The sequence below is a fragment of the Mandrillus leucophaeus genome, unplaced genomic scaffold (assembly GCF_000951045.1).
Source record: "Mandrillus leucophaeus isolate KB7577 unplaced genomic scaffold, Mleu.le_1.0 Scaffold676, whole genome shotgun sequence".
Classification (NCBI taxonomy): Eukaryota; Metazoa; Chordata; class Mammalia; order Primates; family Cercopithecidae; genus Mandrillus; species Mandrillus leucophaeus.
The window spans coordinates 517,723-533,562 of NW_012107319.1; the positions used below are offsets into that span (position 1 = coordinate 517,723).

General features: G+C 36.5%; 1 protein-coding gene across 1 annotated transcript in view; it reads right to left on the bottom strand.

Moving 5' to 3' along the window:
- COL21A1 (collagen, type XXI, alpha 1) overlaps positions 1–15,840 on the bottom strand; it is a 204,853-nt gene that overhangs the window by 70,117 nt on the left and 118,896 nt on the right. The window contains exons 13-14 of the mRNA XM_012002053.1: positions 13,363–13,416; positions 13,218–13,271 (exon numbers count right to left, since the gene is read on the bottom strand). Coding sequence (XP_011857443.1) covers positions 13,218–13,271; positions 13,363–13,416 — 108 coding nt within the window. The remainder of the gene's footprint in view (positions 1–13,217; positions 13,272–13,362; positions 13,417–15,840) is intronic.

The window sequence follows — 15,840 nt, forward strand, 5'->3', positions numbered from 1 at the left end:
GAGCTAGACTAAGATATACTATCAATAAGATGGAATTTAGCTGGGTAATGAATGCTTAATAAAACTACAGGAGAAACAGGTAAGCTGGGATTCCCTATTAAAGCTGAACAAAGTCCAAGCTATGACTTCCATTCTCTGGCTACAGGTTATAAAAGACATAATATCCAAACTTTCCTTTACTAGAGATGGCAAACAGATCTCAGATGAAGTAGGAAGACTAGGAACATCCACTTACGTTGGGACAGAAAAAATACAAGGTCTGGACAAAGCTACTCTTACATGCAGAAGGAAGGTTTTTAAGTATAGTAAAAAGGTATAGTATCCATGTTAACATAAATTAGTGTGAGAGACAAAGAAAGGAGGAGAGAGAGAGCAAGCAGCAGCAAGTTGTCAGCAAAACTGTTGGGGAATATTGAAACAATATGTACAAAATATGGAACACAAAAAAGTATGGCTCAAACACATTATACTCAATCAAGTTATTTATAAGGTTTAATAGCAATAGATAGCAAAGAAGAGATAAAGTTGGGCCAAAGCCTATCCAGGATGGGCATATAACATAAAAGATAAATGTCTGCCGTGTTGGCCTCTGAGCCACTGGGTCATCTGTTACTATAATGCAGCTTAGCCTAAGTCAATTAGTACAGTTGGAATATTAAAAATAGGGGACTGCCAAAACAACAATATTAAAACGTGTATCTGTCATTGGCTTTGGGGACAGGTAGTGACGAATGAAAAACAATTATTGAAGGCTGAAAAAATGGTGTCTTATGTAAAATAGTGGTGAAATAATTGATAAAAAGCCTGGCTTGTAATAACTTGCAAAGGCAAATAATGTATCAAATGAACTTACAGCTAGAGGTAAAGAACTGAGAAAACAGAATGTAAATATATATTATGAATTGACTGTTATTGGCAGTATTTGACAAGGTACTATTTTAAAAAATATATGAGCTCAGAAAATAATTGGCCAGGTTGCAAGTAGTAATTAAAAGAAATAGACCAAGTGTAAAAACACTGGGATTGAGAGACACAATTGTTTTTCTCATCTCTAATGTAATGGGGAATACTTTTAAAAAATAAAAGTCCAGTTAAAACTCAGCCTCTGGGAGGGATGAAATCAAAGATATGGCTATAAATGCCGCCCTTAAAATCTCTGATTCCATTAAGGGGAGGTTCAATAAATTCTGTCAAGCCAGACAGTATGGCTCATGAAAAGTAAACAAAGGGTGTAGTGGATGCCTGATTAATTTAGGTAACCTATTATTAAGTGTAGAGAAGGAGATGTGATTGAAACAAGATTGTGGATGCTGCTATCGGCTGGAATCAAAAGTCAAAAACATAAAATTGCAAATACACACACTCATATACATATACTATATGCTGTTGAGAGAGTTATTATATAATACCAAAGGAACCACCAACCTGAACTAAAAGAGACTCTGCCTGTTTGAGATTTAAAATGAAAACAAAGTTACCCTGTATTTGCACTATTTTTAATAGTGTTTCTGGACTACCAACAAATTTAGACAAATATAGAAATAAGGCTAAAAATAAAAGGAAGAAAAATTATTTTTAAGATTGCACCTCTAATGTGTCAATAGATCTTACAACCTAAATGAGTAAAAGAAATGAATTCACTTGGTGCTTTAAAAATATAAAAAATAAATAGCTTTTTATATATAAAATATAGCCAATATAAAAAATATTTTTAAAGGGCTCCATTTATAATAAAAATGAAAAAGAGATTAAAAAATTTTAGGTTAAAATAAAATTGGGTAATGCTCAGGACTAATACCAAAAAACTCAAGATTGAAGTAAAAAGAAAAATAAGCCATAATCTTGAATAGCAATTGGAGAGATGTCAGTGCTTCTAAAACTAATCCATATGTGCAAAGAAATCCTAATTGAAATGTGAATAGCAATTTCTAAAAAACTGAAGGAAAGATGCTGAGCTTTATCTGGAAAAATAAGTATTCAAAAATAGCCAGGAAAATTTTGATTATAAAGAATAATGAGGAAGGATTAGCCCTGCCAATATTAAGTCAGATCATGAAGTGACAATAATTAAAACAATTCTGCAGTGGAGAAGATGTAGACAGGTCAATGGAATAGAGTGAAAAGCCAAAACACCAGGCCCAAATGAAAATGGAAATTTAATGGAAATAAATGTAGAAAAAAGTGGTATTCCATGAATACTACGGCAACTGGCTATTTATTTAGGAAAATGATTTTATAAAATAAGTGTGCTGATATGGTTTTGGCTGTGTCCCCACCCAAATCTCATCTTGAATTGTACCTCCCACAATTCCCACTTGTCGTAGGAGGAACCCAGTGGGAGGTAATTGAATCATGGGGGCGCATCTTTCTTGTGCTGCTCTCATAATAGTGAATGTCTCACAAGATCTGATGGTTTTAAAACTGAGAGTTTCCCTCCACAAGCTGTCTCTTTGCCTGCTGCCATCCATGTAAGACTTGACTTGCTCCTCCTTGCCCCCCACCATGATTGTGAGGCCTCCCCAGCCACATTAAACTGTAAGTCCATTAAACCTCTTTCTTTTGTAAATTGCCCAGTCTCAGTTATGTCTTTACCAGCAGTGTGAAAATGAACTAATCCATTAATTGGTACCAGTAGAGTGGGGTGCTGCTGAAAAGATACCCAAAAATATGGAAGCAACTTTGGAACTGGGTAACCAGCAGAGGTTGGAACAGTTTGGAAGACTCAGAATAACACAGGAAAATGTGAGAAAGTTTTGAACTCCCTAGAGACTTGTTGAATGGCTTTGACCAAAATGCTGACAATGACATAAGACAATGAAACCCAGGTTCAGGTGATCTCAGATGGAGACGAGAAACTTGTTTGGGAACTGGAGTAAAAGCAACTCTTGTTATGTTTTAGCAAAGAGGCTGGTGGCATTTTTCCCCTGCCCTAAAAATTCGTGGAATTTTGAATTTGAGAGAGATTATTTAGGGTATCTGGCAGAAGAAATTTCTAAGGAGCTAGGCATTCAAGAGGTAACTTGGGTGCTGTTAAAGGTATTCAGTTTTATAAATGAAGTAGAGTATAAAAGTTTGGAAAATTTGCAGCCTGATAATGTGATAGAAAGAAAATCTCATTTTCTGAGGAGAAATTTAAGCTGGCTGCAGGAATTTGCATAAGTAACAAGCAGCTGAATGTTAATCTCCAAGAAAATGGCAAAAATATCTTCAGGTCATGTCGGAGGTCTTCATGGCAGCCCCTCCCATCACAGGCCTGGAGGCCTATGAGGAAAAAATGGTTTCATGGGCCAGGGTCAGGGCCTCCTTGCTCTGTGTAGCCTAGGGACTTGGTGCCCTGTGTTCCAGCCACTCCAGCCATGGCTAAAAGGGACCAAGGTACAGCATGAGCCATTGCTTCAGAAGGTGCAGGCTCCAAGCCTTGGCAGCTTCCACGTGGTGTTGACACTGCAGATGCACAGAAGTCAAGAATTGAGGTTTGGGAACCTCCCCTAGACTTCAGAGGATGTATGGAAATGCCTGAATGCCCATGCAGAAGTTTGCTGCAGGGGCAGGGTCCTGATGGAAAACCTCTGCTTGGGCAGTGAGGAAGAGAAATGTGGGGTTGGAGCCCCCATACAGAGTCCCTACTGGGGCACTGCCTAGTGGAGCTGTGAGAAGAAGGTCTCCATCCTCCAAATCCCAGAATGGTATATCTACCGACAGCTTGCACCACACACCTGGAAACGCCACAGACACTCAACGCCAGCCTGTGAAAGCAATTGGGAGGGAGGATGTACCCTGCAAAGCTACAGAGGCAGAGCTGCCCGAGACCATGGGAACCCACTTCTTGCATCAGCGTGACCTGGATGTAAGACATGGAGCAAAGGAGAGCATTATTTTAGAGCTTTAAAATATGACTGCACCACTGGATTTCAGACTTGCATAGGGCCTTTAGCCCCTTCGTTTTGGTCAATTTCTCCCATTTGGAATGGGAGTATTTATCCAATGCCTGTACCCCTATTTTATCTAGGAAGTAACTAACTTGCTTTTGATTTTACTGGCTCATAGGTGGAAAGGACTTACCTTGTCTCAAATGAGACTTTGGACTATGGACTTTTGAGTTAATGCTGAAATGAGTTAAGACTTTGGAGTACTGTTGGGAAGGCATGACTGGTTTTGAAATGTGAAGACATAAGATTTGGGAGGCAACAGGAGTGGAATGATATGGTTTGACCATGTCCCCACCCAAATCTCATATTGAATTGTAACTTCCATAATTCCCACTTGTTGTAGGAGGAACCCAGCAGGAGGTAATTGAATCACGGGGGCGGGTCTTTCTTGTGCTGTTCTCGTGATAGTGAATAAGTCTCACGAGATCTGATCATTTAAAAAACAAGAGTTTCCCTGCATAAACTCTTTCTCTTTGCCTGCTGCCACCCATGTAAGATGTGACTTGCTCCTCCTTTCCTTCCACCATGACTATGAGGCCTCCCCAGTCACATGGAACTGTAAGTCCATTAAACCTCTTTCTTTTGTAAATTGCCCAGTCTCAGGTACGTCTTTATTAGCAGTGTGGAAACAGACTAATACAAATGCTCATCTGACTTTACTCCAAAAACCAAAAATTACATGGTTAAAAATAAAATAATAAAATTACAAAAATAAAATCATCAGTAATTATAATCAACATGCTAGAATGTGCAATCTTTCTATTTATATACAAAGATAGGAGAAAAAAAGAAGAAAAAACTACTTTACATGAAAATGAAAATTTTCTCTATGGTTAAAATGTCAAAAACCAAGTCAAAACACATAATACAACCCAGAAAAAATATTTTCACACACACAAACAACAACTTATGAAATGCATATAAAAATCAATTTTTAAAAGGATCACAGCCCAGTAGAAAAATAAAAGATATGAGAAAATCAGCAAATTACAGAGAAGTAACACAATGCCCCCAAAGTGCAGGTCAAGATATCTTACCCAACTCACTAATAAAGCAATGAAAATCAAGCCAGTATCATCTCTAAATTATACTGGTGAAAAATAAAATTTAAAAAAAAAGTACGGCTGATAAGAATGTGAGGAAGGATATTTTCATACACTTGTTGAAAGAGAATCAACTTTCTGGGAACTCAATAAGCAATTTAAATCAAAGTTTAACTATGAAATTAACACTTTGATCCAATAATCAATTTCACTTCTGAGAATTTTTCCTGTTGATAAACTCATGAAAAACTACTGAGAAATATATTCAGAGATGTTTCTTACAGTCTTATTGGTAATACCAAAATAATAAAAATAAATAAAGAACAAAGGCAATCTTTCTTAGAGATTTCTTAAATTTTATAAAAACAGTCCCTACATTGTATAGCTAAGATTAACCTTTTCTTTACACTTTCTCTCATGAAGTCTTTCCAGTTTTTAACTTTCCTTTAAACTTCTAGAGAATTTTATTTGACTTTCTTCTTTGGCACTTAACATTAACCATCTTGAAATACAGTTACTTTATGTTATATCCTTTACCAGACTCCAACGTCTTTGAGGAAACAATTCATCCATAACTCATTCCTGTTTTTTTCTTGGTACAACTACTATTTACCAATATCCAGATTCCTCTCCACTGTCTAGCATATGGGAAGTCATACTTATCTAATCTGTTAAAATCCATGTGGTTTGCACAATTTGCTCTAGTTAATTAAACATGAATGGTAGTGATTTAAAAGCCAATGTTTGATTCTCTCTACACCCGCCACCATAATTAGTCATGATCTAGATGGTGAAATTTATGTTAATCTGAGTCTCCCTGTGAAGACATGGGAAGCTCCTCACTGCTGCTGATAAATATGTAGTTTGATGAGCAATGAATCTTTGATGCTTTAAGCTACAAGCATTTGGGGTTTGATTGTTATTGTAGCATAAGCTACTGTAGCCTACCTATTGTCTTGCTTGTGATTAATAATAATTTGCTGAATATACAGAATGTTTTCATTTCCCAAAACACAGTCAACAGTCCTGATTGCTCAAAGAAAATTTCAATAAAACAAATATTTGGGGTAGTCACACTTTTGGTCCTATCAGAGTTTACAAGTGATTAAAGTCAAAGAGAATCCAAGATAGTAAGATAATTCCACTTCCCAGCGGCTGCTTTCCAAACTTTTCATGGCTAATATAACTTTGATGAGCCTGTCTATCTTTTGAGTCAATCTAGAGTCATAGTCTTCAGTCAGGTTAAGATTATTTTTGGGGCCAGCAAAAGAACATGAGAACTACTATTTTTTAAATTCATTTAAACAAGTCTTTGTGTGTGTGTGTTTCAAATTCACAGAATACTTTGCTCAGTAGCACAGATAAATAATTTTTATATATGAGGCTACATGTCTAAAAGTCTTTTACTGCAATACATTTTGCAATTTAAAGGTTTGATGACCTATGATATAAAATGAACTATCCCTCTTCCCTAGAGAGAAATGTAGACCATGAACACTCTCATGGCCCAGTCAGCATGACTGTGGGTACTCATCCATCTGCTCCCTCCCCTGCCTATCTTCTTGGCTCCTGACAGGCATTCAGGGATTCTCCTCACAGTGCAGGCAGTAGACTAAAAGAGGCACAAGTCACACAGTGAAAAACTACTCTGGCCAAAGCAGAAAAATACAGGAAAAAGAAAGCCAGATTGGGATCAAGGTATTTTATTTCAACCCCCTAGATTGTTGAGTAACTTTACACAAATGACTTAAGCTCTTCATTTTTCAGTTCTCCAAAATGTAAAATAAGGATAATTTACTTCACAATTAATATAAAATGAGCACAATATGACTTACTGTACTAACCCCACAGGACTTTTTATGAGGATTTAATGTGAAGGGGAATGCATATGGACAAAATTGATGCAAAACATATCCAGGAATAAAATAGAAAAAGGTACACACCACAGTAAAAACCCTGCAAGCACCCAATACACAAAGTTTTGTACAGATCTGCTGCTTCTTTTCCACTCAGGAAAAATAAAAGCAAAAACAATAGCAACAAAAACACAAATCCTAAGTCTTACATAAGCTCAGGCAATAATGACTTATGGGAAACTACTTTACTCTACTAAAATAATTCCTCTCTTTAACACAGTGATGGGGATTCCATTTGGGGTTTGGGATTACCATTGAACTACTCATGCCTACAAAAGAAATAGATTTCCGAACTTCTACTACTGAGTCTCTGCAGTAGTTTCTCAATGACCATACAACAGAAGATATCTAAAGAGAAGATAAAAATCGAGTTTAGAACCAACAAAATATAAAGCATTCTATAAAAATTCCATAAAAGTTTTAAGTTTCCTTAATAATACCAGTAGAAAAAAGAGAAAAAAGGACAGAAGAGGAATAACAGCCAATAAATAAGGCAAGACATGGAATTAATGGTTATCCATAATAAACTAAGATGTTAAATCCATTATATAGCTTTAAAAGAAAAAAGGTTGAAAGATCAGGAGATAATCAAGATTGCAAAAACAGTCACAGAATTAGTTAAAACCTGAGCACACATAAGTCAGCACCATGTGTACAGGAAGGACACTCAACAACGCCTAATATCAGAGAATACTTAGGGAGGGCAGAGCTACTGCTGCTTAGGGAGAAAATCCTCTGATGAAAGGATTTTTTTTTAAAGGAAATTGCAGTTTTTGCCATTGAAAGTAATGGCAAAAATCGCAATTACTTTTGCACCAACCTAATAGTACCACCACTTCTACAAAACGTAGAGATACTTGTTTTCTGATTGTAACAACTCCAAGTTTCTCCATATTCAGATGAAGCCAAATATTTTTTAGAAAAGAGATCGTGCATATGTGTATGTCTGTATTTAATATTCTTATTATTTACTATAGTAATTAATCATATCAATAATTATTACTGTAATTATAAAATATATGCATATATATTTTATATATACATTTATACCCATATATGTTTATACTTCTTAATATTACAATAATAAAATCTCTTAATGAGGAAGGGGAAGAGGACAGGGCTGAATCCTGGAGGCACCCAACATTTACAGAATATGTGGAAGAGGAAGAGAAAGAGCCAATGAGAAAACATGAAAAGGTAACTAGTGACGGCAAGGAAAAATCTAGGAGCATGTAGTATCCCAGAAGCCAAGAGAAGAAATTGTCCCAAGAAGGAAGGAATAGTCAACAATGTCAAATGCTATGGAGACATACAACAAGATAAGAAGAAATAATTGAAAAATACTGACTACTGGATTTCAAAGATGGAAGACTGGTGATCTAAATATGCAGCAGAAGGTTGGGATGGAAGTCCTATTCGAGTGGGTCAGAGAGAGAAATGGAAGTGAAAATGTGCAGGGAATAAAGGCAAACCTTTTGGAGCACTTGTACTACAATGAGAAACAGGGAAATGGCCTGGTAGCCAAAGGAAGCTGTGTGGTAGAGGAAGTGGGGGAGGTTTGGGTGTTTTCAAATGGATCATCCTTTAGGCTATGGGGAAAATTTAACTAGAAAAGAAAATGACTAATGACACAGAAGAGAAGGGCTAGTTAATAACACAGAGCAATGGAGAAAGATGGGATCCAGAGTGCAAAAGGAGGCCTGTGGACTCCACATGGACACTTCGCCCACAATAAGAGAAGGAAAGGCAGAATATAGGTATATATATGGGTAGGAGGGTAGACATAGTGGGAAGACATTTAGGGAATTTCTGTCTGATTGTTTCAGATGCAGCACTTCAACAGAGAGAGGAAGGATAAAGGATAACTCAAAGATATTTCCAAAAATTTTGCCTTAATTAATCAGCAGAATGGCAACCCTAATAACAAATCATGATCATCATCACTATCATCACCAACTTAGAGCAGTTAATTTAGGCCAACTACATGCATGCCCTCATTTAATCTTTACAAAAAGCCTATGCAGTAAGTAATACTATGGCTTCCACTTTCTAGATGAAAACCAGATTTAAAGAGATTAAGAAGTGTGACTTGGGAGGCAAGCAGTCTGAATTCAGAACTAAGTCTATAATCTATGGTCTGTAACTGATTTAAGCCCCCAAATCTCATACACATGCACACGTGCACACGTGCACGCACACACACACACGTTTGGGCATGGTGTTATCAGAAAATCATATGCGTAGACTCTCCCTGTTTGGTTAATTTTTGTTTGTTTGGTCTTCAGGAACACTGAAAGAAGTAACACCACTAACATACTAAGTTTTAACTTGTTATCTCTAACATTTTTAAGCTTTTTGACCCGTGTTCTCTCAAAACACATATTGGAGTTCCTCGGTTATGACTGACTCTATAACAGAAATCACTGTAAAACCACTTAGTTTTTTGATGTTGGAGGCCCAGAAGTAAGGAACTTTATTCAGGTAGGGAAATCTTACCCATCATATGAGGCGCCAGTCTGGATGCTGAGGACAATGGGAAAGTGAGGCTTTGAAGGGACCACTTAAAAGTTGAATGTACTAACAAAGAAAATCTATAGTTTTTCCAGTAATACCCTAGATACAATTATGATATTTTATTTCTTAAGCCCAGAAAAGTCAAGTAATGAGTTTGTACAGAGCCTGGATAGGTTAAAAAATAAATTACTCATACTTCCTACATCTGTAAACTTGAATTTGCCATAGAAAAGTTTCATACTCAATTTGAAAATTCACAAATACATATCAATTAACCAGCATAGCCTAATGTGAGTTTTAACAAAAAATAGTTCTCCATTCAATTTAAATATATTAGTTTTTTAATATTGAGGAAGTATTTTAAAGCATTTAAAGTATTTTTTAGATTTCAAAGAATAGCTTTAAAGCATGTAATAAAATGAGTCACCAGCTGAAGACTATTTGCTGAGTAAGTATTCCTTTTGATTTTGTAAATTCAGGAAAAAACATCCTGCAAAATCTGTATATATTCTATTGTGTGATATGTGAAGAACAAATGTTAAAGTCAGCAAGAAAGCACATCTAATTTCAATTATCTTAAGTGGAAATTCCTACTGTAGGAGTCTTCGGAGAAAATCCACAAAATGGAAATTACTCTGGGAAAATCTCCTAATGGGGAACAGTATTGTGTGGAACAATCTTCCAAAGGCCACTGTGTGATGCCCAGAAAATTATCCTGCACTGCCACAAGTCAAAGTCACCTCAGGGGTATGTTTTTTAACCCTTCATTTCCAAAAATCAAGGAACCATGTTATAAAGGAATAATCAAGGGAAAACCTTCAATTAGCTTACTAAATTATTTTAGCTCTGGGCAAAAAACTCTCGGAAGCCACACAGAATGTGAGGCGGAAACTTGGAAGATAGCACGTGGTGATTTTAGACCCACAATGACTATGTCAAATCAGAGTTTAACCCCAACAGTGAACTTCAGAAAACAGTCAACTCTGAATAAAATCCATGACTGGTCTGAAAACAGAGATCTTGCATAAATATATGTCTTATTTATCTTATCCAGTAGAATGTATGACATTGTAAAATTTACAGACCTATATTTAAAAGATAACATAATGACCCAAAACAATAAAGCAGTTAGCATAAGATGCCACTAGTAGAATTATTGTTATTCTTTTATTTTAAAATAAGGAACATTTATTCCCACAAAAATTTAGTTCAATTATTTTAAGATGTACAAATGAAATCCCCCTTTTTATGTTAAGTGTGTAAAACTCAACTAAAGAAAGAAATCAGTATGTTGGAGAGATACCTGCACTCCCATTTTATTGCAGCACTATTCACAGTAGCCTGGACATGGCCTCAACCTAAGTTCTGCCAATGGATGAATGGATAAAAGAAATTGTGGTATTTATACACAATGGAATACTATTCAGCTATAAGAAAAGAAGGAAATCCTGTCATTTTCAACAACATGAATGAACCTGGAAGACATTATTGTTAAGCGAAATAAGTCACGCACAGAAAGACAAATACCATAACATCTCACTTAAATGTGGAATCTAAAAAACGTGAACTTATAGAAATAGAAAGTAGAGGGGTAATTACCAGAGGCTGGGGTGGATGGGAGGATGGGGACTGGGAAGACATTGATCAAATGATACAAAATTGGAGTTTGATATGAGGAATAAGTTCAAGAGAACTTTGGTACAATATGGTGACTATGGTTAATTGTTGTGTTATATATTATTGTATTATGATTACTGTATTATTGAAAAATGCTAAGAGAGTGGATGTAGTGTTCTCACCACAAAAATGATAACTACTATGTGAAGTTATATATATATGTTAATTGGCTAGAATTTAGTCATTCCACAATGTATGTATACTTTAAAAAACTGTTGTACATGGAAAACATATACATTTTTTTCTGTCAAATATAAATTAAAACACTCAACTAAAGGGGAAAATAATATATTTATTCATTCATTCAAACATATATATTTCATACGTTTTTTTCCCCCAAACCAGGCTATTTCTGAGAAGATAGATAACCATGATCCAGTACACTAGAAGGCAGGTGAGGTGGCTGGCACATGGTCTCCTTAGAACATGTGTCCCCGCCCTGCCAGTGCAATCAATCTCCCTTCACCTGAAGAAGGTCAGACTGTTGCCTGTGATATTTCTAGAGCATGACTCTATAAGATACGTCCCATGCCTGTGGCCTGGCCTCCTCCCTACTCTCTCTATAGATTCCTCTATCATTTAAAACTGGCAGAGATTGTTTAGTGGCTAAAAGTCTCATAGAGGCCCAGGGCCACTTAGTAGAAAAGAGGATTTTACACTTCTTCTTTGGTATTTATACCAACTATTGCTTCTGCTTTACCTCTTCTAATTCTCCCTATAACTCTGCCTTTAGCCATACCATTTTTTCTCTGCTTCTTTTCCAGTAACTAACTGTTCTATCTGCCCTGATGACTGCTCTCACCCATGACTTGCTCATGACCCAATGCCAGCCCAACCTATGCTACATCCCAACTACAACCATGCTAACTGATGAGTAAAACAGAACCACAAAAAGAACCACTTATTTAAGAGAAACCCTGTTCCAGAAACCATACTGTGTAGTTTTCATGTATTATCTCATTTAACCCGCACAATAAACCTATTAAAAATTCCCATTACGTAAATGAAGAAAATAAGATTCACAGACATTAAGTAACTTGCTCCACATCAAACAGTTTGAAAGGAACAGATCCATCAGACTTGAGATGGTACTTTTAACAGCTATAATTCTATGTAACCAACATAAGCAGTCATACACTTATAAAATGGATACAGTCTAGGTCAGTGTTTCAGATGTGAACATTGTGCACATTATTAACACTTGTGTAAATTCTAACAAAGCAAGAATTTTGCAAGGATGACAGAAAATCACTGTAGGTTTCTATCATGGGCAAACGGCAAACTGCCTTCAAAGACTTTGAAAATAAGATTGTACTTTAAGAATTAACCTAACAAATCAGCATGGGGATCTGAGCAAATACAACTGGGCATCTTGGTCATGGACCAGCCACCAGAACCAGTAGGTGCTGACTGGATCCATGGGAAAGTACTAGCATATTTAATCAACATATACTTCATAGGAAGCTTGGTGAATCTCAGAGTTGTAGAGTCAATAATAGAAATGTTATCTGTATTCACTGAAGCCTTAAGGATGAAGTCCATTAAGGCTGAGCCAATAGGCCACATGCCACATAGATACTTATTGTGGAGATGGTCCCTTGGGTATTGGGCTATCTGAAGTTAACATAGTAACACATTTTGTTCACATAACTCACTCTTCTAGAAACCCCGTCTCTACTAAAAAGTACAAAAAACTAGCCGGGCAAGGTGGCGGGCGCCTGTAGTCCCAGCTACTTGGGAGGCTGAGGCAGGAGAATGGCGTGAACCCGGGAGGCGGAGCTTGCAGTGAGCTGAGATCCAGCCACTGCACTCCAGCCTGGGCGACAGAGCGAAACTCCGTCTCAAAAAAAAAAAAACAAAAAAAAGGTAACTCCCTGTGGAGCTTAATCACAAAGAAAGAACATGGCATAGGGCAATGCCAATGTCTGTTTCATTTGATAGTAGTCAGTGATAACTTCTTTTATCCAGTGATAAAGCCTTCTCTAAGCTTTATTGGCTAATAGCCACTGACAAACTTCTGAGCCCACAAATCTTAGAATTCACCAAGATGAAGACTACTGAATGGAAACCGTCATAGCTAACGTCCTTTATCTTTGAGGGACTAACACCATTGACTTCATTTTTGTGTGTGTGTTTACCTTGTCACCATCTCGCCCTGGTTCTCCTTTATAACCCGGTAGTCCTCGAGCTCCCTAAATTAACCACAGAATAAAATTTTGTTAATTATTGGTTTTAGTTTACTAAAAATAAAATGTATAAGATGTATATAAGTGGATCACATACTTGTATTCCTGGAGATCCTGGAACACCTGGTGTCCCTGCAATTCCCTGATATCCCTAAAGAAAAATTTAAAAAGAAAAAAATTAATATTTCATATTTACCAAGAGAAGTTCTTCATTTCAGAATTCACTCTTATCTCGCTTCTCATGCCTAAAACTTAGCTTACAGACAACTCCAAAATAATAAAGTGTTAAATGCTTAATAAGGAATTCATACCCTTCGATCTTTATGAAATCCTTTAAAAAGTATATAGGGTCCTAAATATTTATAAATTAATAAAAATATTTAGAAAATCTTAAATTAAGAGGAGAGTTAATGTTCACAATTTCTTAAGAAATGTACTGGATTTATTTGAAATATATTCAACATATCCAAGAGAGAAACACTTCAAGAGATTGGAGGATTAGACAAATGTGTATTTATAAACCACCTAATTAATGACCATCTCAGTTAATCCCTAGAATAAATTAACCCTTGATTAATATTATTCTTCAATCTTTACTCATTTTAGAAAGCTGCTGATGTTAAATGTAAGAAGGTGGTTATGACATATCCCCCATGGTCCCCCAAGGCTGGGCTGTTTGCTTAGGGGAGGGGGATGAGAGAAATCATTCTCATCCCCACTGCTTCTTAGACATCCCTCCTCAAACACTGGAACTTTGGTAAAATAGCACATTTTTTTTAGAAAGAGTTGAACTATTTATTGTTCATTTAGCACATGGCAGCTAAAGTCTCCAAATTAACTTGTAGGTCCTAAACATTTATCTAGGTTTCTTAGGGCTGATTGTCAGATTAATGGACCACCTGGCACCTACAAACATAATAACCACTATCAAATTGCATCTTTCTCATATTCTCTATTCAGATCCCATTTTTCTTAGATCTTATTGTTTGGGTATCAGTCTCCGTTGTCAACTATGTTAACACAGATCTCATTAATGTTTCCAATTACATCTTCATTCATAAATCTAAAAGCTTCATTTCTATGTGGCTATTCATGGGTGTCTGCACTGGTCTTTCATATTCATCCACTCACCTGTCAATACATTTTTAACTGTAATTTTAGAGACATCATAATTCCCTGTTTTTCTATTCACATTTTCAAATACCCTTTCTAATATTCTTTGCTACCTCTAGTAATGAGTTGTCTCTGAAAGATCAGTCTTATTTTTTTCTCCTTTTACATGCCTTTACATTTTCTATTGTGTAAATTGCCTTCTCAGTTACTTCCAGAATGACAATGACTATACAATTTTTTTGTTTGTTTGCTTGTTTTTTGAGATGGAGTCTCACTCTATCACCCAGGCTAGAGTGCCGTGGCGCGATCTCGGCTCACTGCAAGCTCCGCCTCCCAGGTTCACGCCATTCTCCTGCCTCAGCCTCCCCTGTAGTTGGGACTACAGGCACCCGCCACCACACCCAGTTAATTTTTTGTACTTTTAGTAGAGATGGGGTTTCAACACGTTAGCCAGGATGGTGTCAATCTCCTGACCTCATGATCCACCAGCCTCAGCCTCCCAAAGTGCTGGGATTACAGGCCTGAGCCACCGCGCCCAGCTGACTATACAATTTTTTTTTATCACCAACCATCATCTTTCCTTCATACTCTATTCAGTTCTTCATAGAACATATTGTTATGATTTCTCCATGACTTCTCACATTCAAACTATTTTCTTGAGTCTCTTTGCCCAATCCTTAACCATTGCACTTCACCAGGAAACAATGAGTCTGATTATCAACCTCTCCATACTCCAGACAAAACAACGTGCATTTTTCCAACCCATCATCTACTCTCTAGACTAGCACTGTCTCCATCACCGGATTATGAGCCCCCTTGAGATCAAAGACTGGGTTTAATTCATTTCTGTATTTTTGGCATTGAACACATTGTTTGGCACAATTCTGTTGAAAAAACATTGGAATAATTTAAAGTGACCAACTCTATACACGAATGTGTAAAAAAAAAAAAAACTCCTTCTCCAAGGAATCATGTTATGTTTGTGCATCCTTCAGTAGAAAATGGAAACGTTTAGTAATCGCATGTTTCCTGTTCTCGAGATTACTCAAAAGAAAGAAGAAATTCAATCTACGTAGAATTTACTCAGCCCTATATGTCTACTATTCTAGTTATCACTGAATCTCCTTCCCTCAGCCACTTTGGAATCAGATAGGCCTGGAATTCACTCTCAATTCTGTCACTGCTAGCAATTTACAAATCTAGAATTCACTTTCCTCCTTACAACCAGTCTTTAATGTAGGTTCTAAATTATCTTTTTTTCAGATGAGGAAACTAAGGCACGGAAGTTAAGTAATATGCCCAAAGTTACAAAGCTAGTAAGTTGACAGAGCCAGTGGGAACATTCTCTATTAGAAAGTGCTTCATGGTGGGTCAGATCTGATCCTTGTAGATTGACTCATCTGATTCAAAGAAATCCATTTTGCAAGACTATTTTTAAATTGCTTAGAATTCTGAGTGCCCA